We start from the raw sequence: 24818 nt of genomic DNA, 5'->3' as shown, positions 1-24818 counted from the left end.
CAAGTCTCCATTAATGTATATTTAGGTAGTTTCTAATCTTTTGTTGTTGCAAACAATGTACAACAAATATCCTTGCACATATGTCATTTCAACATATGGGAATACTTCTCTGGGATAATGTCTTAGAATTAGATTTGCTGGCAAAAGGATATTTGACTGAAAATGTTGATAGATGTTGCCCTGCGTAGAAGTGATTCTTATTTACATTCCTACCAGCAATGTATGAAAATGCCAATTTCCTCATATCCTCACCAACACAGGGTGTTTTCCCAACTTTCTGTACCTTGCCAATATCTGAGAAGTGAAATGACACCTCATAGTTTTAATTTAAATTTCTTATTATGGGCGAACATCTTTCTATAAATTTATGAGCCATTTGTATTTATCTGTGAACTGTTTTAGCTTTTGTGTGATTTCTGTTGAGTTCTTGGGAATTTTAAAATTTCATTTAGGAACTCTTCATAAATGAAGAAAATTGGCTCTTTGAATTATGCATTTCAAATATTTTTGCTCAATTTGTTCAAACTTGTTGCCATTTTTGTTTCTGTGTGGAAATTTTTTGTTGTCAAATTTATGTATTTTATGACCTGGGTTTTTGTCATACGGCAAAAAAATTTCCATGTTTACCCACTGCTTTCATTTTCTATATTTAAGTTTTTTATCTATAGTATTTAGTTTGGAGTGGTGTTACAGATAGGGATCCAGCTTTATTTATTCAGGCATCTATTTGTTCAGGTATCTAGTTCCCTCAGGTTTATTTATTAAATAACCCATCTCTTTCCTGCTAATTTAAAACCCTTCTGTATCATATACCACATTTCTTGTGTATTTGTATCTATTTTGGGCTTTCTGGTCTGTTCTTTTGATCTGACAGCTTTTTGACTTTTTATTATTGTAGCTCTTTAGTGTGTTTGAAAATCTGAATGGGCTAGACCCCTCTTTATTACTCTTATTTTTGCTTTCTTTTTTAAAACTTATACTTAACATGTTTATTTTCTCCCTAAGTTCTTTAGAATTAACTTGACCAGGTCCCCAAAATTTCTCTTGATATTTTTATTAGTTTCACATTAAATTTACAGATAACTTAAGGAGAAGAAGCACCTATAAGTTATTGTTTTACTGTCCAATAATACGGTATGCTACCATTTGTTTAAGCCTCTTTTACTGTCCCTCAGTTGCATTTTCAAATTTGCTTTATATTGATCTTACTATTCCCTGTTATTCCTGGTTATTTTATCTTTTGCTATTAAGTTCAGTAGATCTTTTCTTCTATTATTTCCTCCAACTTGTTGTTGTGTATGTGTGTATGAAAACTATTGATTTTGGTGTATTAATTTTGTACCAGTCCTTTACCAAATTCTCTTACTAATTATAATGATTTTTCAGTTGATTTGCCTGGATTTGCCACATAGGTAATTATTTCCTTTTCAAATAATGTAAAATTTAGTTCTTATTTTACCTGTGGGGTTTTGTTTTGTTTTGTTTGTTTTGTTTTTTGAGACAGGGTCTTAATCTTGTCACCCAGGCTGGAGTGCAGTGGAGCAATCTTGGCTCACTGCAACCTCTGCCTCCTGGGTTCAAGCAACTCTCTCACCTCAGCCTCCCGAGTAGCTGGGACTACAAGTGTGCGCCGCCATGCCTGGCTAATTTTTTGTATTTTTAGTAAAGACGGGGCTTTGCCTTGTTGGCCAGGCTAGTTTTGAACTCGTGGCCTCAAGTGATCCTCCCCTCTTGGCATCCCAAAGTGCTGGGATTACAGGTATGAGCCACTGTGCCCAGCCTCTTTTCCCAATTTTTATGCCTCTTATTTTTTTCTCTTTGTCCATTACATTGGCTAAAGCACCCAGAAAAATATTAAATCAGAATAGTAATCAATGATATCTTTGTTTTGCTCTTGACTTTAATAAGCATGTGCCAGTATTTCCCACTAAGCATGATCCTGGCTTTGGGGTAGTGAATAGATAGACAGAAAAACAGATATCTTAAGAAATTACTCATCTGGGCCAGATGCAATGGCTCACGCCTGTAATCTCAGCACTTTGGGAGGCCAAGGCAGGCAGATCACTGAAGGCTAGTAGTTTGAGACCAGCCTGGCCAACATGGAGAAACCCCATCTCTACTAAAAATACAAAAATTAGCCAGGTGTGGTGGTGGGTGCCTGTAATCCCAGCTATTGGGAGGCTGAGGCATGGGAATCACTTGAACCTGGGAGGTGGAGGTTGCAGCGAGCCGAGATCGTGCCACTACACTCCAGCCTGAGCGACAGAACAAGACTCTGTCTCAAAAAAAAAAAAAACAAACAAAAAAGAAATTACTCATCTGTACTTACGTTATTTAAAAGTTTTTCTTAAATTAAGAATGGATGTAGAATTTCACAAAATCTCCTTTCAATGTAGTGGAAATTAATCTTATGGTTTTTCTTTTTGATCAATTAATATAATCAATTAATATTGCAGATTTATATATTGAACCATCCTTTTATTCCTGGAATAAACCACCCTTGATTGTGATGTACTATTTTTTGATGTGCTGATAGATTCTGTTTGTTAATAGTTTTATTTATGGTTTTTATCAGTGATTTTCATGAGATTGTAGTATTTTTTAGCACTTTAGATTTTGAAATGTATAAAAAGCATATTTTTAAGGTCTTCATTATAGATTGCTCCCTTTATCATTATGCAAAGCCCTCTTTGTTTTCTTTATTGCATTTTGCCCTGAATTTATTCTTATCTGATATTAAGGCTGGAAGCCCTGCTTACTTTTTGTTTGCATTTGCCTCATGTGCCTCTGCCCATAGTTTTGTTTTCAGCTTGAATTATTTTTATTAGGTATGCTGCTCGTATATAAAGACTAGTTGGGTTTTCTTTTATAATCTATTGTGAGAATATTTTCTTTTAATAGGTGAGTTTAACTTATTTATGTTTATGAAAGTCTTGCTTATCTCATCACATTTTATATTATTCTGTTTAGGTAGCTTCTTTTACCATATGGTCTCTGGGTTTTTTGTGTTTGCTTGTTTTGTTTCTGTGTATGTGTGTTTCTTTCAATAATCTAGAAAGTTTACATTTCTGTTTCAAGTTTATATTTTTAACTTTATATTGATTACTTAAAAATTGATATTTTTAGGCAATGTTTATTAACATCTGTAAAAAATAAGTGTAATAAATTTATATTTCCACCTTCTTCCTACTTTTCTCCATCTTCCAACCCCCAGCTCTACTGATTTATTGACTAATTGATTGACTTTGTATCTTTAAATATAATTACAACCTACTACTTGAGTTATCAGCCTTAAATGATATATTTTGACCTGATAGATAATGAAATCAACATACCACCACTACCTTTTATGCCTCCTCTCTTCCTTCCCTCATTTTATTAGTTATACCCTATTGTTAAGGTTTATAACATTTATATTCTGTTCTTTAGTCCTATCTCTACATTTGTTTTAGTCTTAGTCCTATCTACAATTGATTTTTTTCACTTAGTGATTAACTCTGAATATATTCTCATGTTATTGTCCTACAGTATTGATTTTGACAGCTGCATAATATTTCTGTATGGATAAATGTGCCAGCCTTTATTTAGCCAATCCCCTATTATTAAACATTTCGGTTGTATTCAGTTGTCACTAGCATGAATAGTACAAACCAGGCTAACCTCTTTGAAATTTAAAATTCTATATTTCCATCTCTTAGAAAAGAGTAATTAGAAGCCAATCCCTATTAAAGCCGGATCTCACACTTTAATCACCAAATCCCCTGGTGATCTCGTGAAAATGTGGATTCTGATTAAATAGGTCTGGGTCAAGGCCTGAGATTCTGCATTTCTAACCACCTCGTAGGTGATGCTGATGCCACTGGTCTTTGGACCACACTTTGCATAGCAAGGTCTTTGAATACATTTCATTTCTAGGGAATTCTACTTGAATAAAAAAAATGCTAGAAAACATAGTCTATAGCAGTAGTTTCATTGTGTCTTATGATACAGTTTAAAATATCACATTTGTATCATAATAACTTGTAGCATATAATTATTATTTGTGAACATTCATTTTACAATTTTCTTAAATCTCATTTGTTTGGGCTTATTGTGGATATGTCCCTGGAACCCTCTCAGATGTGTACATCCGTGTCACATGGAAAAAAAGGCTGAGACCAGAAATAAAGCAGAGGTCAGACGGGTACCTTAGAATGAGGCAGTGAAAAGAAACCTTTGGACCTCAATTTGTAAATAATATCTGCACTCTTAATCTCTTGGGGATGTTGTTCAGTAGGTAGGTGGTTGTTTAGGTGGTTTTATCCTACCAGGCCCAAAGTGATCTGGCCCCTGCCTCTCTTTCCAGGTTACATTCACCTCCTTGGTTTGGCAGGCTTTCTGTAAAGGGCCAGTTGGTAAATAGGCTTTGTTGACCAAACTGTCTCTGTTGCAATTACTCAACTTTGCCATTGTAGAGCAAAAGCATCCATAGACAATATATAAGTAAATGAATGTGCCAATAAAACTTTATTGATAAAATCAGGTGGTGAACCATAGTTTACTGATCTAACAAACTAAATATGCTTCTTTCTGCTTTAGGGTTTTCACTGTTGCCTTTTCTGGGAACTCACTCCCCTAGATGATCCTAGGTCTTGCTCCCTTACTCCACTGGGGTCTCTCAGATGACACTTCATCAGAGAGGCCTTCCCTGACCATCCAGCCTAAAATAGCACCCTACCCCCATATCTCCATGTCCTTTACTGCCTTTCTCTCTCGGTAAATACTTCATTGATTGCTTCACTAATAATATTGATCTTATTTTAATAACTCTTAGAGAAAAGCATATGTGTTGACAGGCAGAGTATTCTTTATATACATGGCAGTTCTTTTACAGTGGACCATCTCTAGGGACAGAAATAGCTTTGTTTTGCAGAGCTTGTTTTAATCATTTTTCTTCTAATGACTTTTCCTCTGAGATTTAGACTGAGTTTGGCGGTGCCAAACATATTGTGAAATGGCACCGGGTTGGTATGAAACAATCGCCTTGTTCTAGATCCTCATCAATAAAAAAAAATGTCTTTGGCTATTCTGGCTCTTCTTATAGATTATTATCAGGTTCTGTCCCATATATAATTTTCAAAAAACTATTTCTGCAAAGAGGAGCATTTCCTAGACAATTTGCATTTTTCCCAGAATCCTCATGGCCTAATAAAAGGCTGGGCAATGCAGGGTGAGTAGGGGCCCTGGAAGAGACATTTCCTGAAGAAACATGATCATTTTGGAAATTCATGTTAGAATCTGATCGCTTTGGAGGATCCAGCCCCAAGGAAGAGAGAGAAGTCAGATTCTGAAGTTCATGTAAGGTTTCTGTGATCTTGCTGCTATAGCCTTTGGAAATCTACATCTATGCATCATTTTTAGTGCGGCTGAAGAAAGCTGTTCTTCATGTGGGTGGCCAATGCAGAGGGTGCATGAGCCCCACACTTCATTATGGAGATGATTCTAACTTGGGGGTATTACTGGGATTTGGGTGGCTTGGCATGCTCCCAGGAGATATGCACCATGGATACAGAATGTCTCAAGAGCTATTGCACTTCTCATGTAACAAGTGACAGCAAGACTAACACAGTCATGGAGCCTGAGAGGTAAGGGCCCCTTCCTGCCAGAAGGAAGGTCTGTATTTGAGAAGCAGATGTTCAAGGCTAGGAGAGTGAGTGAGAGCACTGCCGTTACAGCTGATTCTCAGACCCCACGGGTGGCATTCTTTCTGGACTTGTGGCACCACCATGCCTTGTTTGGCAGGCTTCACAATCTTTACCAATTTCTAGAAGGTGTTTTTGTAAATGCTTTATGTAGCTGGGATGTTATAGATGTTTTTCTTGACAGCTGAGAATATTTCAACATAGTATAATTCTTAATGTAACATGGTTCTTTCATATAATGAGTGTACATGAGAAATCTTTTCATCTGTATTTTTTTTTTTTTTTTTTTGAGACGGAGTCTCACTGTGTCTCCAGGCTGGAGTGCAGTGGCGCAATCTCAGCTCACTGCAACCTCTGCCTCCGGGTTCAAGTGATTCTCCTGCCTCAGCCTCCCAAGTAGCTGGGACTACAGGTGCACGCCACCACACCCAGCTAATTTTTGTATTTTTAGCAGAGATCGGTTTTCACTATGTTGGCCAGGATGGTCTCGATCTCTTGACCTCATGATCCACCTGCCTCGGCCTCCCAAAGTGCTGGGATTACAGGAATGAGCCACTGCGCCCAGACTTCATCTGTATTTTTAACTGTACCTTTCCAAAGGATGCCATTGGAAGGACATTGATTTAACTTAACTAGGGGGAAATGTCTTTGCTTTGGTGTGTGTCTCTGGTTTGGCTTCTCTAGTCTCTACTTTTAACACCCGGATTTGAAAGATGAAAGAGGTTGAGGGTGGTTTTATCGTCAAGTCGCATCTAATCGATGGGTAGCAGAGGGGTTTATTAAAGCTGTAAATTCAATTTCCTAGGAATTTTGAAGGTTCAGAAGGGTTCTGGAGGGCAAAAATATGGTAAAACACTGCTTTTGTTTCAGCCAGAAATGTACATAATGGTTACAGATTGTCAAAGACTGGAGCTAAAGGGTAAAGTAACCGTGGCCTTTTTGTTGTCACTATTTAGTTTGTGTACTTGCCAAGTGTGTTTCTAATGCAACCTTAGGTCATCAGCATTAAAAAAGTTTTGTGTAAATATCATTTACTGCCTCAAGTCCTTGCTCTTTCACCCTAAAGATTTGGAAAGTTAAAAAAAAAAAAAGCCTGCTAATCGCCTCTGGGTGTTACCAGCCTGCATTAGCTCTAAGGCAATCCATCCCTCAGCATGGGACTCCCCAGTGTTTGTAATTCTCAGCTATTGATTTTGTTTGTAGTTGGAGGTTGTACCACAAATAAATTCTAAGGTCTATTTGTCCTACATGAGGGGGAGCCATAGTAATTCATTCTCACATTGGTGCCCAGTGTCAGTGCGAAAAAAATAAAAGTCTTGTTGGATTCACTCTGGGCCGCGGGTCTTTTTCTCCTTCCAAAATCATTGTGTTAGTTAAAATGAGCTTTTGTACAAAATAAAATATTCTATCACCACTTAGGATTAGAGAACGCTACAGGGAAAGAGCTCAGATTTATGGAAGATGGAGTTAATAACACTGACTGGAGATAGGGTTCCTAACCTAGTTCCTTGTCGCATGCCACTTGTAATTCTCATTCTTTTTTCCTCCTCTGCAATTTCCTCCCCTCTTTCACTACAGCCCTTTTTCACAGTTAAACAGTCTGCTATTTTTCTTTTTTCTTTATCTACTTATGTTCTGGCCTCTTCATCTTCTCTTCCTCACCTACCCTTCCCACCTTGGGGACACTCAGTTCGACTCCTTCCTTGTAGTCACACAATATTGGATCTCTGTTCCCATCTTCTCCAACCATCTGGCTGCATTTGTCATGTAGTCCAGCTTGTGCTGCTAGTTTCCAGCCCTCCCTCTCTGCCCCACCAACTATTTCTCTACTTCTGATGGGGAAAACCTCACTGTTTCCAGTCTTTCTCTTTGTGTGTATGTGTTGGGAGGGTGGGTAGGGAAGGAGGGAAAAAGGAAGAAAGGAAGGACAGAGGAAGAGACAGAGACAGAGATTGAAAGAGACTGAACTGCCATATGTTCATGGCACAGGGTTTTGAGACGATAATAAGGGAAGGGGACAGGAGTTCTCAAACCTTGAAAATGCTGATATGCATGGCATGTGAGTGAGATCCTTCACAAACTCTACGTGGAACACAGTCTTCCCCATCTGGGGGCAGCAGTCACTAGAATATGGCTTTATATTGCGTGTGAGGATGAATGAGTCTGGAAGCCAAGAAATCTCATTTGTCTCCCCAGTGGCTAGGCCTCGGAACAGCAGGGCAGCTCCCCAACCCCCTTTCTTTAGGCTGAGGTCAAGCCCTTATTAAGCCACAGTGCAACCTCAGAGAAAGAAGGTGCACTTCTACCTGATTTCTATTATTTGTAATAGCTACCTAGAAATGTGGTGGTCATTAATTGGTTTGGGTGGATGTTTTCCTGGAAGGTAGGGAGGGGATAAAAACCTCTATTTTGGTCCTGTTAAGTGGAAGGGGAAGGGCACAGAAAGGTAAGAATATCCATAGGGGAGGGAATTAACTCAAAAGCAAGATTGGTGCAGAGAAACAAATGCAGATGTTCCACCTGCCGCTATCAGGAGTTGGCTGTAGGTATAACTTGCTCTCAGGGTAAGAATTATTCTTATGTTTGAAAGGGACAATTACCACACCTTGTCTAAAAAGCGGATGTTTAAAGATACTTTCAGGTAAGTACACCGACCTTCAAATAGGTGTAACTGAAATGATGGGGGAATTAGGAGAATCTGCAATTCCTCTGCCCTTCTATAAGAGAGTTGCAAATCTGGAGAGTGAGTGATTATTTAAATTGGAGAAAAGTTCATTTTTTCTGAAGATGAATTTCTAAACAGCAGTTCCATTCAAATTCTGTGGCTGCTTTGCAAACAAAGCTTATGCTTTTATGACTTTTTTTTTTAATGGATTTAATGGACTGAGTTCATTTAGACAGGAGAGATCGAATGAATGAGCGGAATTAAAATACACATCCATTTGGCCGTCAGTCATTGTTTAAGCCACTCGACCACCCAACTTGTCTAATTAAATGACATTGCAGTCCCTGCATAAAGGCTGCGATGGATAAATTAGTACTTGGTGAGTGCTTTGAAGATGAAAATCACGGTGTGAGTACTGAGCAAGGTTTTTTTTCCTTGGCTGGAAACGGCATCTTTTGTGTTTTCCCACTGCACTGTGAGTCACCTGGATTGACATTGCAGAAAGCCTCCTTTCGCAAAGGAAGAGCAAGAGAGACAGTAGAGACAGACTTTTATTTTGCTTACAAGGCAAATTAGGAAAGAGTCTGCATCCATTCACATCTGTACAAGGAATTATATGACCTACACATTTGCTACCTATAGAAGCTGGTCCTATTTTGCAGGAATTTATACGTTAAGAAATCACCTGGAAATGATCTTGTTTAAACACTCATGAAGAGCAAACATCCCCCAAGAGCACTGAAGATAGAAATCTATCTTTGTCCCTCCTGAGAGCTTGGCTTACCTCTCTGTTGGTGCATTTAAAGGTCTGCATCAAATCCCTCCAGAACCGATGGGATGCTGGAGTTTGTCTGCTTTGAGGATGGGATGATTATTTTAGTGGAGTAGCTTAGAACTGCAGGTTTGGAGGTAAAGTGTAAACTGTTTGGCAAGATCAAGCACTGGCTGTCTGGGGTGAATTTTGCCCTTCCCGCAATGCCCCCGTTGGCTCCCCTGCAAAGAACTCAACTTTTTATATGTTTCAAACTGTGGTGAGAGCTCTTTTCTCACCACATCTAAACATTCTCATTTAGATATGTTTTTCTTGTCCTGAATTGCTTTGACACAGCAATAATTAGTCATGCTACATTGTCTAGGCTGGCTAATTACTGATAGTTTGGCAGGCCCCGTCAGAAAGGTTGCACCACCCAATGTAAGTTAGGATCCAAGCTGGTGGCTGCCCTGCTCCTCATCGCATCCAAATGTAGAATCAGGTGCGTCCTTTTCAGCCCTGACAGCACCTCACTCTCAGCTGCACCCCCAAATTGGTCACAGCTGAAAGAACAGCATTCACAGTATGGCCAGCAGGGTCACCTATTCCTGAGGCAGCTGTCGGGGAGGAGGAGTGCAGGGAGGGAAGTTGGATGCATCGGGGAAAAATGGAGCCACTGCTAGACAAGGTCCTGGAAGATAGGCTAAAATGGCCAAAGAAGAGAGAAAACTCTCTCCTCTGAGAGATTCAGATACATATATATTCCAAGAGACTTGGGGAGTTATTGGAAAACAATTATGCTTATCTGCTTCCTGCCAGTCTGTACTCCTTGGCAGAGCGGAAGTAGTTATAGATACTGCAGACACACTGTGGCACTAAGTAAAGTGTTTGAAATTATACTGCTTAATAATGCTTCCTGTCTCGGCCCTCTGCAGACCCAGAGAGCTGATCTGGGCCAGCAGGTAACAGTGTAGGGGCATGGGAATGTGGTTGGCATAAGTTTCTCACTTGGGTGATTTTCTTTCCCAGGGGAACTCATTCCAGCCACAAAAGAGGGAAAAAATGTTTAGAGTTGATCCTACTTTGGTTTCTGCTGAATGTTTAGCACGTCATTCACACAGGTGTCTTTGCAGAGTAAGCCTCCGTATTTTATTTGAGAATTTTTATAGTTTGCCTCGTAGGAGCCAAAAGCAGGGTAAGCACTGTAGATTAGAATCAATTCAACAGAGGGAAAATAAACCTTTGGAATAGATTTTGCCTTCCCTGAGCACGTCGCAGGCATTAGCAAATAATGGGAGCCCTGTCTGCGCATGGAGAGGAAGCATCTACCACTTAGACTCCCAGCCTCGGGTGTGCGGTCCTATGACCTGCACAGCGGGTGTGATGATTCTGGAGTCATCATCTCCTAACTTTATGCTGCTATGCACAGAAGAAACATGCACACACACAGGCACACACATACACACACACACGCCCACACGCAATGTTCTTTCCTTGCAGAAGAAAGAAATGGGAGGGACTGAGGAGGGGAGGTCTCCTGACTGTGAGCTGCTGGATAGAACACAGCCAACCCTGATGAGAGTGGCCAAGACCTTCAGAGCATGGAAGGGAGTTGACTCCATTTGCCCTTTGTGGTGCTGTGCCATCTTTGCTAGGCTACAGTTGCCGTTTGCTAGCTGTCTCCAAATTCAGAGGTTCTAAAGAGGTAAAGGGGAGGTTCAAGACCTTTTAGGTTATTTTAGTACACTCTGTGTGACTATCAATACAACTTTTCAAACACATAGAGAGGCATCAGAAAAAAAATTAAGCCAATCCATTAAAAGAGTGCTGGAATTGCCATCCAAAATGGCTTATGTGCTGTTTCTATGTATATGTGTGCCCTGATGCATTTCATTTCTTAAGTTTAAGACAAGGATGAATGAAGTACCAGTGTAAAAACAGGAAAGCACATCCTTCCCCTCCTCTCACCAGTATAAATTACAAAGGAGATGACACTTTCACCATCTGATGAGTCTACCTTTGCTGCTGTATTTCCTCTTCAGTAGAAATTCCAGATAACACCACTGACTTTTACTCAGAGTATCTTGAACAGCTATTTATAGTTTTCACCTATCCTTCCCAGAGGCCTCACTAGACTGAGAGAAAAGGGCTTGTCTGGGTCCTGGCCCAGCTCAACCACCCTCTAGTGTTGTGACCTTGGGCAAGCCACCTCTGCAAGCCTCATTCCTCAATCCTATAGATCGGGCCAGGGGGGATCACCAAGGTCTTTCTCTGCTCAGAGCTCTCCCAGAGCTCCAACGATGTGGTCTACAGCATGAGGCACGCTAAGACCATACAAAGTCATCTCTGCAATCCAGAAACTCATTTTAAAGGGAAGGAACTTTGCAATGTAAGTGTTTTGTTTCAGTGCTGCGATTCAGCTGCTTGAAAGACTGAAATGGCAAAGAAAAATTGACAAAATGCAAGCCCCTAACAAGTTTGAGGAAGCTGGCCAGAGTGCTGAAGTCAGCTGCTGTTCACAACAGCCATCAGACCTTGTGGCTACAAAGCTCAAACAAAAGCAGCGCCTACACCCTGCTGGTCAGCAATAGTACCCCAGGACAGAGGCAGCCGAGAGTTCTCAGCAAGTTCCAGGCGTATGGCATTAGGCATCAGGCATGTAAACAGCTGCTGGAATTTCAGAGTACATTGCATTCAATAGTTCCCAGACCTGTTGGAGCCATATTTAGCTTAGGAAAGCTTGGAAAGAGTGCAGTGCCATTTGAATGACTATTAATAGCTTCGGAGGGCGGGGGGAGCGGGGGTTGGAGCAAAGAAAATATTTCTTCAGTTCGGTATCTTGTATGTATTCATGAAGGAAAAACTTCCTACGTGTTAAAAGACTTGGGTGTGGGGGTCTGATGAGCCTTCAGAAATCAGGAATCACCAGTTCCAGTTGGGAAGACAACTCTACTTACAGTTTAAACTAAATGATTTGAGCTTCCCAGGTGCCTAACTAAGCAACTTCTTCCCTACAATCCCTCTCCTCAGCAATTTATTTCACACAGATTATATCAATCTGTTTCTTTGTTGCTATGTAATGTAATAATGATTCTCAAAATCCTCAGTTTATCCAAAACTTAAACACTTGCACCAGCACTGTTTCCCACATCAACCCACTGGTGCCCACGCTCACGAAGAGACAGCAAATAAGGGGTGCCTTTGGGAAGCCTGCCCTTGTTCTGGGGAAGCAGGAATGCCCCCCTGCCCATATTGTCTCAGTCAAGGCAGCCATCCACACAATTCCTTTCTTTAGCCCGAGGTTCAACTTGCCTATTAACATAGACAACACTTCACTGAAGCTGAAGTATAAGAAATTTTCTGCTTGATGTGTTTTATATCCTATTATTTTCCTTGCACATCACATGCCTCTCTGAGGGGCACAGGAGAATGTGTCTGGGGTAAGGTTTTGGGGAGGGTTCCCACCACTTAAAAGGGGGAGAGAGACTGACTCATAAAGGAATCCGTCGGAACCCTCTGCTCTCCCCGGAGGTCCTGACTCCCAAGAGCGAGCTCTCTCTTGCTCCAGAAACTTCTTTTGCAGCCACGAACTCCTTGCCAGCCTCTCTAGGATAGCCATCTGTCTGGCTATCTGCAGTGCTGCTGTGTGTCACCATGGCTTGGGGCTTCCTCACCATGGCTGGGGGCAGGATTGATAGGTTTCCCCGTCCAGTCTTTCTGCTGTTCATTATTTGTGGGGGAGGCTGCAGGCAGGGCAAACCTTAATTAGCTCCAAGTGTGAGTGGGTCAAATCAATTACTACTGCACTCTCCCAAACAACATCACTACAACCATGATTTCGCTCATTTCCACTAGATGGGAGAAGTCAGAATTGCCCGTTGTGCACACAGACTATTCACGGCGATAAAGAAAAGTGAATGAAGTATATACAAGCTCCCAAGTGGGGGAATTTCAAAGGCAGGGGGAGCCTGCCTCCATGGTGCTGATGGGGACTATTGGTTTCCCTACGAGAGTCTCTTCATGGTCCCCTAAAGCTAGAGAGTGTATCCAAATTCTCAAGAGACAGCGTGTGGTCACAGATAAAGTATTTCCAAGGAGAGGTGGAGGCAATGTCTCTCTTGGCCCTCTGGGCTCCTGGAAGTGGCAGGTAATCTACACCCACAGTCTGGACATTCCTAACGTGTCCCTAGATGAACCCCAGAGGATTCTTGAGCGTCTTTAAAATAGACTTGGCAGCTCATACCCCAGGGCTGGGTTCCCCGGTGGCAAGCCTGCCCTGATTCTCTGGGCATGGCAGAGGCAGGCACCAAAACAACTCAAATACCTGGAGGAGAAGCGAGCACCGTCTCAATGCTCATTCTTTCTCAACACCACCTACAGCCATTTCCAGAAACAGCTGCTGGCAGTGGCCCAAACAAAGCCCCTCAAAAAGAAACTGGGCAGTGAGATGAGGGGGCAAGACGAGGGAAATAAGCAACCCAGACACACAAACAGCTTCCCTTTGAGAGAAGACAGGGGAGGGTGGTGACCCCAAGTGATGCAAGCAGAGGAGGCTCCCGTCACTCCCGCTCTGTGTTTGGCTGAGGTTAGAAGAGCCACTTTCAGAACCACCTCCTCTTGCAAGCCCCAGTTTCACTAATAAGCCGTTGACCTTGAGTTTGAGTCTGGGGTTGATTTGCGGCTCTGTCTGGGGGAACCCCAAGGGCCTGTGGTTTCACAAGAAGCAATCCTCCTCATTTTCACAGCGATCGTTTTCCCTCTCCTCTCGCCACTGTGATCAAATTAGGAGGCTGCTTCTCCTAGGAGAAAATGTGTCCATGGTCCCAGGAGGCACTGCCCATTTACCTGTCTGATGGGTTTGGGGAAGGAAAGCAGGATGTATGTGTGTGTGTGTGTGTGTGTGTGTGTGTGTGTGTGTGTGTGTCCCTTCCTTCCCCTGTCCCTGGGAGTGTCTCTCCCACCTGGATTGGCCACCCGGCCTGCAGCAAGGACCCCAGGGAGGGCAGGCGCTGGAGTCTCAGCTGCAGGAGGCCTGGCAAGTGGCTGTGTACATGCTGCTGCCCGCCGTGGCTCCACTGCTCAGGCTGCTGGTGGGACACTTGAGGGGCTTCATGCTGCTGTCCCTCTGGATGTGCAAGTGCTCAAGCCGCCAGCGCTCCCAGCTCTTCCGAAATTCCAGCTGGACCTTCCATGGGAAAAGGAGGGAAACGAAAGCCATCATGCAAACCAACGGCTAACAAAATGGCCCCACTATTACATTAGTGGGGAAGGGAAGAAATCCACTGCATTATATTAAGAGACACAAGTCAAGGCCTTCGGGCGCCTAAATTAATATCCCAATAAAATTGTTTATTGTTGTCTCCTATTTTCTGCAGCTCCTCAGGAGAGAGATCAGCTTGATGACCTAATTGGTCTTTTCCATCTCTAAACTCTGTGATTCAGCTAAGTACCTTTTACAATCCATCACAGTATTATTTAACGGAAGAGAATGAGAGGGAGGGTGAAACACAGGGAGACAGGAGATGGGAGAGAGAAGAGAGACTCTGTCTTTACAGCGCACATTCCAGTTTCAGCTTGGATGCTTGAGAAGGGGGACGGCAACCCCCAGCCTTCCTGGTGTCTACAGCAGACCCTTCTAAACTCCCTGAGGGCTTCTCTCCAGGCCCCAGCACCTCACAGGGGAGGAGGGAGGGAAGGAGGGAGTGTGGCTGAGATGGGAAACAGCAGGGAGGAAGGGGCAGCCAGTGAGGGCTTCTCAACTGATGCCATCCAGAGAGACACTGCAGTGACCATGGGGGTGCAGCCCAGGGGAGCTCAGTCAGCCAGGATCCCTGTTGTGCTGGGCTCTGGCCTCCCCATCAGGAAAAGCCTCTCAGGAGGGCTGATGCTTGGGGGCCAGATTGTTGGGGCAGAAAGAGACAAATCCAAGTAACACTGTGGAGCCCCCATCCCTTGAGGGTTTGTGGCAATGCTGTGGCTCCCTGTGGTGGCCAGTGATTCTGGTCCCTGGAGTTACCTAGCTGGAACCTGCCAAGCTAGTCCTGGGGGGTCTGGACTGCTCTTCTGGGTGATGTTCCCATACATTTGCTTTCCAGAGCTTCTTTGAAGTCCCCACCCTTCCCACACCAGAGTGTCTGGGGTCTGGGCCCTTCCCTTTAGGCCAAGTCACCAAGACAGCCAGATGCCAGCGGCTGTGGATAAGGGGCCAATCTCCCCACCAGCCCCTGTGCAAACAACCCTCCTCTCCTCCTTTGTCGTCCATCCAGCTATGCCCAGCAAGACGCCTGGTATGGCTGCATGCCATCCCTTAAAAGAACATTTTCTGCACTGAGTAGAGTTGAGATGGCCCAGAGGCTGCCTGCCAGGATGACGCCAGTGTCCCATGCAGTGTCACGAACCCAAGCTTGAGTGGGGGAGGGAAGGAGGCTGAGCAGACACCACCTACAGCCACCCTGTTGTATGCCAGCTCCCTGCCCGGCTGAGTCTTTGTGAAGGGAGCGCATGCTGACAGCTGGGATTGGGGCCCTGAGTCCAGTGGTGGCCCCCACTTGTGCAGCTGCCAGGAGGCCAGGCTTGTTTCATAGCCCTTCCGCTGGAGAGGGGGGGAAAGATGGTAAACTGAGGCACACCTCCGGGAAACCAGAGACCAAAGAGAGGTTTCAGGGACACCTATGGGACTTCTCAGGGTGCTGACACACAGTGTCTTCTTCTGCCCCCATCTCCTTCAGCACTTTTCCTGAACCTCTGCTGTGACCCCTGTAATCACGATTGTCCTTGAAAATCACCATATTTATTGGGCACTTACTGTATGCACAGAATTTTCCATTAATTATCTTAGCTAACTTTCACATCAACCCTGCAAAGTAGCTCCACATTTAAAGATGAGGAAACTGAGGTGCAGAGTGTTTATTTCCTCAGGTCGCTCAGCCAGGATTTGAACCTAGATCTGGCCTGATTCCAATGCCCGGCTCCTAACCCCTGGCCTCCTGCCTGCGTGGCTCTTGCAGTCCTGCTTGTCCCTGGTCCATCTCCTACCTCTCACCTGGGAGCACCTCGAGGGCTGGGACCACATCTTCTTCATCTCAGCATCCCTGAACCTAGCACAGTGCCCAGCATACAGCAGGTGCTCAGTACATGTGTTTTAAATGAGCCAAATGAATGAACACATAAATACATGAGCATCTCACATCAGGTTCCTTCTGTTCCTCAGCTGTGAAAATGAACCCACAAAGACAACACCACAGATTCTGAGCACCTGGGCTGGGACTTAGGCCACCACACTTCCTCCTCCACCATCGGGTTTTATCCTCATCCCTGCCCTCGACCTCTGCAGTGCAGCACACCCCTCCTGACCTCCCTCTCCAGCACGCACCATGCCAGCCTCCGGATTCGGGGTGAATTGGGAAGCTCATTCACCTTCATTTACAGCTGGGGAGACAGAGGCAAGGGAGGCAAAATGACTTGCCCCAGGTCACACAGCTCGGCAGTGGCAGGGCTGGGACAAGCACTCAGGGCTCTGAGTCACCTCACTGTGGCTCTCAGGCACAAGCTACAGCAAAACCACCTTCAGGCCTCCCCCTCCCTGTCCCCACTCATGCCCACCAGCAGCTGGTGCAGGCCTTGGCAGCCACACAGAACCAATATTCAAGCCATCTTTTCTCCTCAGGTCACAAGTACCTGGCATTGCCATGGCAACCCTGGGTCTGCAGAACAGCTCTTGTGGACAGAGGCCTTAGCCCCAGAGCCACATGTGTCTTTTGTGGCCCAGTGACAATGATGTATCTGTCCTTGTGCCTGGAGCAGCCAGGGCATGAGGAGTCTCAGGGTGGCTTTAAAGGAACTGGGTGGTGCTCTGAAGGGAGACACGTTCTCCCGTTCTCTGAGCAGGGTCTCCTGGACCCCATGGCACTAGCCTGGAAGATCCACGGGGAGATGCTAGCTGGGGTCTGTAGCCAGGCCTGGTCAGAGAGGTGCAACTCTGGTGATTCAGGATCAAGTTTTTTTCCAAGGGCAAAGAAGTACTATCCCCTTACAAAGGTGGGCCAGCCGTAGGTGGTGCATGAGGAGGGAGGTGATAAGATGACTAGGCTTGGAAGGATGGAATCTGGAGAGGCAGCTGAGCCAGGGGTCAGGGGAGACTCTTCACAATGGCGGGGGGGAAGCCAAGCACACGTGTCTGCTAGTAGGGCTGCAGTGACAGTGTCAGAGGATAGAGAAGTGAGAAACGGGGACGTGGGGGGTCGAGATGACAAGGTGGCAGCAGGGAGCCTCAGTCTCTCCCTATAGGCCTCTGCTCCTCATCCCCGCACAGGATACATGCTATCCTGTCTTGCCCCCATCACCACTGGGCTGGAATGGAAAGCAGCAGAGCTCAGGGCTGGGTAGCGCATCACCCAGCTGGCTGAGAGCATTCCTGGAGGGGAGGCCACCCACAGAGCTTAGGTTTTTGCACTTCCTCGTTTGCATCAGTTTTAAAGAAATTCATTTTGAGGATATGGCAGTGGAGGAGGACCAGGACTGCCTCCTGTGGGTCGAGAGCCTGTTCCCTGCCCTACCCTCCAAACTGAGCCTGCTGGGTCCTCAAAGACCTGTCCCAGGAGCAGCCAGAATCCCATTTATGGGCCACTCTTTGCCTGGCGCTGCCTTCACCTCCCCAGCACCTGCTTCCCTGAGGCATTAAGTGGGATCTCGCCTCCGCCACAGCCCACGAGCTCTACCACCTTCTATCTATTGAATTAGGCTACTCATTTCATTTTGCTGAGGCTTAACGTTCTTAGCTGTGAATTGGGGATACCATCTGCTGCACAGCATTGGATGTAATGAGACACTCTGAGCACCTTATATGCAGTAAGCACTTAAGAGACCTTGGTTTCCCTCCCATTTAGAGATCTGAGGGCCATGCTTCCCACAGGTAGCCAGTTCAGCAGGAGCAGGGGGAGGCCTCAGGGTCAGGGGAACATTCCCCTCCCTTCCCTTTCACCCAGCCTCATTTTCTCTGCACGGCATCCTCTCAAATTCCTTAGGCCCCTGTCTCTGGGAATCACTGAATGCTGATCTAATAGTGATTGCTTACTGAGCATCTGGAGATAATGGTGTGTGTTTCTTCATGCCAAGCAGCACCTGTGAGGAGCTAGGATGGGCCTTCAGCATCCCACCTTGAAGGAAGGACTTGTTCTCTGTTCCCCTTTCCCACCTTTTTCAGACTTTCTTAATCCTTACAGGATTATCCCCACTTTGTAAATGAGCAAACTAAGTTTCAGAGTGGGCAGGTAACTTAGGCAAATTCACACAGCTCATTAAGTGATGGGGCCCAGATCAGACCAAACAAGATGCCAAAGCCTGCATCCTTGCATCTTTTCTGCTCAAAGCCTGCATCCTTGCATCTTTTCTGCTACATCACATTGCTTCTTTGAGCCATCTCATAGCTCCTTGAAACACCCAGGTCCCCACCCACTGTCCTTTCTGCATCCCCCACACCCATAGAAAAAGACAAGCCTATTAATGTGCTGACTCCAACATCCCTGAGCTCTGGGATTCCAAAGCTGAGTACCTTGGTGGAAGGGGCCTTTTCCAGGTGCCCATGAACACAGCCATGCCCTCCTCCCAGGAGCTGACCATCTCAGGGATGGGAGGGAGGCCTGCTGTCCTGCTGACATTTTCAGGAGAGGGTGTGGGGCCAGCAAGAACCCCCTTCTCCCATCCTAGCACCAGAAAGCCACCCCCTTCCCCACAGTGAGCCAGGGCTCTTGCCTGTGTGTATGAAGAATGGGGTGCTTTCTGCTTTAATGCAGAATTAATTTGAATCCTGGCTCTGCCATGCCACTATTTCCACACTTCACCTTAGCCAAAAGGCTAAGAAGCGATGTGTGCCACTATTTCCAAACCTAGGGCAGGTTCCTGACTCTTTCTGATCTTCAGTGTTCCCATGTACATATAAAAAATGGGAATATGAAATAAGAATTTTAGCAGGGTTTTTTTTTTTGAGGGATGTGGGGGTCATAATTAAATGAGATAGTGATTATTAAAGCCCCAAGCATGTGGCTTGGGTATGTGTGTGTTGAATCACTTTGTAAGTGACAGTCACTACCACCAAGCAAAGAGGGTCATTCAGGATCCCCTTAACATGAGTCTGGGTCTTCCCTAGGGTCACATGCCATTAGGGTATGCCTGTACATGTATGTGTGTGTGTGTGTGTTCATGTGTAGAGAGACCATGCACAGAAAACCAAATCTGTGGACAAGATGGCTTCTCAACCCTAGTGCCTCAGTGAGGTGAGTAGGGGGTTTCAGCTGGCAAGATTGATGGGAGTCCCCATTGTACTACTCCAGACTGGCTGATGGTACCCACCCACCAGGGTCCCCACCGTCCCTCCTCAGAGCTTACCTCATTGTTGACAAAGCAGTATAAGATGGCCACCATCAGCCCCTGGAAACAAGAGTCACATCAAGAGGGAGGAAGCAGGAGGGAGGTGCCCTGCAGACTGGCCCTGGTCGGAAGCACTTTGGGACTCCATCCTCAACAACCGCCTCCCCAAATCCAGCGGCCCAGGCAGATCCAGGAAAGGGGCAGTGGCTTCCCTCTCATTTCCTTTCTGAAGGAACACCAGGGTTGCACCTCTCCGACTAGGCCTGGCTACAGGCCCCAGCTAGCCTCTCCCCATGGGTCTCCCAGGCATGTGCCATGGGGTCCAGGAGACCCTCCTCAGAAGCTGCCCAGAAGCTGTAGAGATCCTACATCCAACTTCTCCTTGAGGAGGCCTGATCCAGTGAAGTACAATGGCTCTGATCATGGAGAATATTCCCCACTCCAGCCCCATCTGTTCACGAAGGAGAACCAGGGCTCCAGAATTGTGTTCTGTGTGTCTGCACATGTATGTAAATACACACACATGAGCCCACATGTGTGCAGGCATCTCATGACACTCTTGAGGGGCAGGGACCAGTTTTTTTGTATTTTTACACCCCCTTAGCATCATCTAATGCTAGTGGAGAGGATCAGCTCTTCTCTTTGAAACTGTGACACCGTAACTCTGGTTTTAACACCTCTGAGGCTCCTCTGTAAAGTGAGGCTAACCCTGCACATCTCCTGGGTTCTGTGAGGAGTGAATGCTCAATGCATGTAAAGCACCTGGCAGGGTGCTCGCCACCAAGTAGATGGCAGCTGCAATGCCAGGCTGGTACCCAGAGCTACATCCAGGAAGGCTTCTTGTCCCATGTGCTTACAGAGAAGACTGGCCCAGGTATTGGGACACCTGGGGATACTAGTTCTGGCTCTGCTCCAACTAGGTGACTTTGGGCAGGGATCACCCCTCCAGGTCCCAGTCTTCCCACCTTTTCCATCTGCATGATGCAGGCTGGTGTCTGTCCCACCCCCACTCTAGGACTTTACAAGCAAGTGTCCCCAAGCATGAAGTCACCTGGAAGGAGGTGAAGGAGAGCTCTGTAAACAGCTTGATGAAGCGCAGGGTCCCCCGGGCGTGCTCGTCCATCACAAAGGCAAAGATGACCTCATGAGTCCCCAGCAGGGGGATGAGTGTCAGCGTGGACTTGGCAAGTCTGAGGGGCAGGGCGGAGATCTCAAGTCATTCTGGACCTCTCCCATGGACTCTTCTTCCCTTTCTCTACCCTCCCCACTTCCTACCAAGTCCTGATATCTGGGTCATGGATGTTCTCCCACCCCAAATACCCTGGGACAGGCTGCCTGGAGGGAAAGAATAGAGGTCAAGACCCCAACAAGTCCAGGGACTGCCCAGAGACAGGGCAAAAGCAAGGGTTTGGGGTCCAAGGCCAGGCCTGGGTGGAAGGAGAGGGTAGTGTAGGGCTCTAAGCTAAGCATCCCAGGATCTCTCTCTCTCTCTGCTGGAAGGAAAGGGGCACTTGCTGAGGGTCCTCAGTAAAGCCAGCTCAGTTACATCACCTGCATTTGATGTCTGTCTTGCACATGAGATTGGCCTTCAGTTTGGATACCACAATGCAGATGACCCGAACAAAGATGAGGAAGTTCACCTGCGGGGTGGGGCCGGGGATTGGCAGGGGGCACCAGCCCAGCCCTATCATAGCTGCCACTCCCATCCCTGACACCATCACTCACCCCAATGGCAAAGAGAATGGGCAGCCGGATAATGAGCCAGTAGTTCATGTTGGAGTTCCTGGTCCAGCAGCTGGCGAGGGAGAGAGATGCACAAATGCATCCAGCAGGACTCACAGGACCCCCAGCTCAGGTGCAGGCACAGAGGCCGCCGATGCACATGGCCATGTTGAGTGCCACACACACAGCTCCCAGGAGCCACCCAACAACCAGTCCCATGGACCCACAGAGCCCTGCCAGTGCACAGCCACACAACACACACGCACAGTCCAAATACACAGTCATACACACAGATGCACACCGCCCCCAAACAAGCTTTCACGGACCTACCAACACAGTCATGTGTGTACCCAGCATCATATACAAGTGACACAAACATTTCACTTGCAGATATTACAGAAAAACCTGCAGGAGGGCACCATGTACCCCACAGACCCAGTTCCATTAGTCATCAAACAATCCTGGGACTGGGGCAGGGGCAGGGGCAGGGAGGGGAGATTAGAGACCTAAATTCACCTTCTAAGCTCCTGGTCCCCCCCTTTATCCTCTCAACAGATGGGTGCCCCAGGTACCAAGGAATCCCATGGACCTTCAGGATGGGGACCTGGGCACACCCGCCCCCTTGAAGCAGGACACTCACCCCTCGTCCTCATAGAGGTACTTGACAATGCCCCAGGGGACAACAAACAGCAGGGGAACACCTAAGAGAGAGGGAAAGACAGAAGGGGAGAGGGGCTGGCAGGCCAGAGCCACAGTCCACATGCCGAGGCCTCTCCCTGCCCCAAGCCCCTCACACTTCCAGCCCCTCTCCTTGCCTGGCCTCAAACTATGTTTTCTAGTTTTTTTCTGGGCACCTGGGAGAACAGAGGCAGCAGGAGCCCCATGCGGACTCCCAGACTCTTCCTTACAGAGAGGTCCTCATCAGTCATCAGTCCCCCACCTCCTGTGTGCCAGGCACACTGTCAGGACTTGCCCTCAGAGTCCCAGCTAAGTTACCAGGCCACAGACACACAAACAGCAGCGGGACTGGGCCATGCGGTGGGGACAGCATGACGGATGAGGCAAGAAGCAGGCGAACCCTCTGATGCCCATTTTCTCTCTTGCTTCAGCCCACGTTGTCAGTCAACTCCTAAAGGCACTGGATGTCCTTTCAGTCATCTCTTCCCTACCACTGTGCACCTTCAAGAGGGCTCGGCAGAATCCTGGAATGGAGACAGGAGCCCAGTCCTTGATGCCAGCTGACCAACTAACTGTCCGCAGTGGCCTACAATAACAACAGCTACAACAATACTACTTTCCACTCGGCTGAGACTTGACTTGTGTAGTAGACAGCCTCTAAGATGGCCCCTAGGGATCCCCACCTCCTGTGTTCATACCCTTGGGTAGTTAGTCCACGTTGTATCAGTATTGTTTCATGTGACCCAGGAACCTCTGGCAGAAGTGACGGCATGTCACTTCTGATTGTTATAAAAGACACTGTGGCTTGTTTTGCATTCTCTTTCTCTTTCTCTGATCACTTGCTCTGGGGGAAACCAGTTGCCATGTGCTGAGAGAACTCAGAAGGCCTAGATGGAGGTCTCTGCAGCAAGAAATGGAGGCCTCCAGCCTCTGGCCAGCAACTGCGGCTTCCTGCCAACCGCCTCTTGAATGAGCTTGGAAGTAGATTCTCCATCCCCAGTTAAGCCTTGAGATGACAGGAACCCTGGTGACAGCTGGCTGCTTCTCTGCGAGTGCCCTGATCCTAGAAGGAGGTCTCATAGAGAAGGGACAGCAGGGGGCGGGGGATGCCCAAGAAGGAAGTTTCTGTATGTGTATGTGGTTCAGGAAATCCACATGCTCTTGCCTAAAGAGTTTTCTCTGTGAGATCCTGAGCCACAAGGTACCCGTTGAACCGAGATTCCAGGCCACAGGAACTGTGAGATAACAATGGTTTGTTGTTTTAAGTAGCTAAGTTTCAGGGTTAATCATTCTGCAGCAAAAGAGAATTAATACAACTGGTTCCCAGTTCCTTGAGGGTAGAGCCTGGGCCTCACTCACCTTCAGAGCCTCAATGCCCAGATCACCCTGAGAGCTCAGGGTCTGTGTTGGTTGATTTAAAATTGGATTTTCCTTCCTCACATGACAGATGAGGAGATGGATCAGGGACTCAGAAGGGCACAGGTGGGGCTCAAATTCAGGGCTGCAATCCCATACCCACTCCCACCGCCCTCAATGGCCTTCTGCACTGGCTGTCTCCATGCTCGTCTCCGTTGGCCCCTCCCTCAGTGTTGGAGATGTGTCTGAGATAGGTAAGCATGTGCATATTAAGGTATGTAGACATGTGTGTGTGAGGGTGTGGTGGGTGGACCATGAGCGTGCACGTATGACTTTGGGAATCTCTGCCTGGAGCACATTTCCAGGACAGAACCACTTCATAGCCTTTCCTGTCACCATTGTCTATATCTTTAGCACATCAGTGTCCACTCAACAGCAGCTAGTAAGCAGGTTGTGTGCCCAGATCTACTGTGCCTGATGATGCAGGGAGAGATGGAGGAGGCAAAGGAGCCCCCAGCGGACCAGCATTCTTCATCAGCTCTCTCTCTCCTGGCCCATTTATTTCTACAGAAATCGGACCTCTCAGTATCTATGGTGCTTTAGTAACAGGCCTTTATGAGACTGGACAAGGAATGGGATGGTCTCCAAAGGCCCCAGCACATGGTACGGGCCCTGCCACATAGAAGATGCCCAGTGAGAATGGAACGAATGATGGGTGAGTCAACACACCAATAAGGGAAGGAAAATTCTCTGGGCAAGAGCATGCCGATTTCCTGAACCACGTACACATGCAGAAGCTTCCTTCTGGGTATCCCTCGCCCCCTGCTGTCCCTTCTCTCTGAGACCTCCTTCCAGGATCAGGGCACTCACCCATGTTATCAGCCAGACCTGGCAAGTTTCACTCATCGTCAGCATTTCCTTAACAAGGCCTTTTCAAAAAACATAGTCACGAAAGCCCTGCTGCATGCAAACATTACGCACTCCCTGCTGGCTTCATCTTTCTCCCATTTAGAAAACGAGCAAGACAGGTTGGAGAAAAAAGCTCAAATTAAGACACGCAGAACTGGCTCCGGGAAGTAATGATTCCCTCAACCATCATTTGCCTCCCTCTTGCACAGCCTCCGTGTGGGTTTCTACAGGCCCCCAACTGCCTGGGGACTGCAGCAGAAGCTGCCACGCCCTTTGGGGGACCTCTCCAACTGTGTCAGAGTCCTAATTTTAATTCTTCCACTTGCACATGAAGCTGAAAGTTGTTTCCCAAGTATCCCAGCTTGGGCAAGGCCTCCTGGCATCACCTCTGAGCTCCTAGCAACCTGTGAATCTCTCTCCATCTCCCCCACCCCAATTCCTCAAGAAAAAGGTGTTCTGGTTAGAGCAGGGTGTCCTCCGGGTCTTGCCCTTGCGCTCCCACAGACCCCGAGCCCTGAGCTAGGGTGTGAGGTGGTAGGAAAAGGACTTGGCACTCCCTCCCCCGTCTCCCACTCAGAGACCTCTAGGGCAGTGTGTCCCCACCAAACTCCAGCCACCCCCGCTCCTCTGCACACATCACACACATCCCTTGATTGTTCCTGCCCTCGGGTCGCCATGGTGACAGGCACTA

At 46.7% G+C, this 24818-nt stretch overlaps 1 protein-coding gene across 1 annotated transcript in view; it reads right to left on the bottom strand.

Moving 5' to 3' along the window:
- Positions 1–8879: 8879 nt before the first annotated feature.
- The window catches only part of GLP1R (glucagon like peptide 1 receptor), a 42283-nt gene continuing 26344 nt past the window's right edge, over positions 8880–24818 (bottom strand). Inside the window, exons 8-14 of the mRNA XM_055390328.2 lie at positions 21825–21885; positions 21188–21257; positions 21014–21102; positions 20514–20652; positions 19481–19522; positions 14059–14282; positions 8880–12840 (exon numbers count right to left, since the gene is read on the bottom strand). Coding sequence (XP_055246303.1) covers positions 14115–14282; positions 19481–19522; positions 20514–20652; positions 21014–21102; positions 21188–21257; positions 21825–21885 — 569 coding nt within the window. The 3' untranslated portion in view covers positions 8880–12840; positions 14059–14114. The remainder of the gene's footprint in view (positions 12841–14058; positions 14283–19480; positions 19523–20513; positions 20653–21013; positions 21103–21187; positions 21258–21824; positions 21886–24818) is intronic.

This window comes from Gorilla gorilla, chromosome 5 (assembly GCF_029281585.2).
Source record: "Gorilla gorilla gorilla isolate KB3781 chromosome 5, NHGRI_mGorGor1-v2.1_pri, whole genome shotgun sequence".
Classification (NCBI taxonomy): domain Eukaryota; kingdom Metazoa; phylum Chordata; class Mammalia; order Primates; family Hominidae; genus Gorilla; species Gorilla gorilla.
The sequence above is the reverse complement of the archived record's forward strand: the minus strand, read 5'-3'. Positions and strand labels throughout refer to the sequence as shown.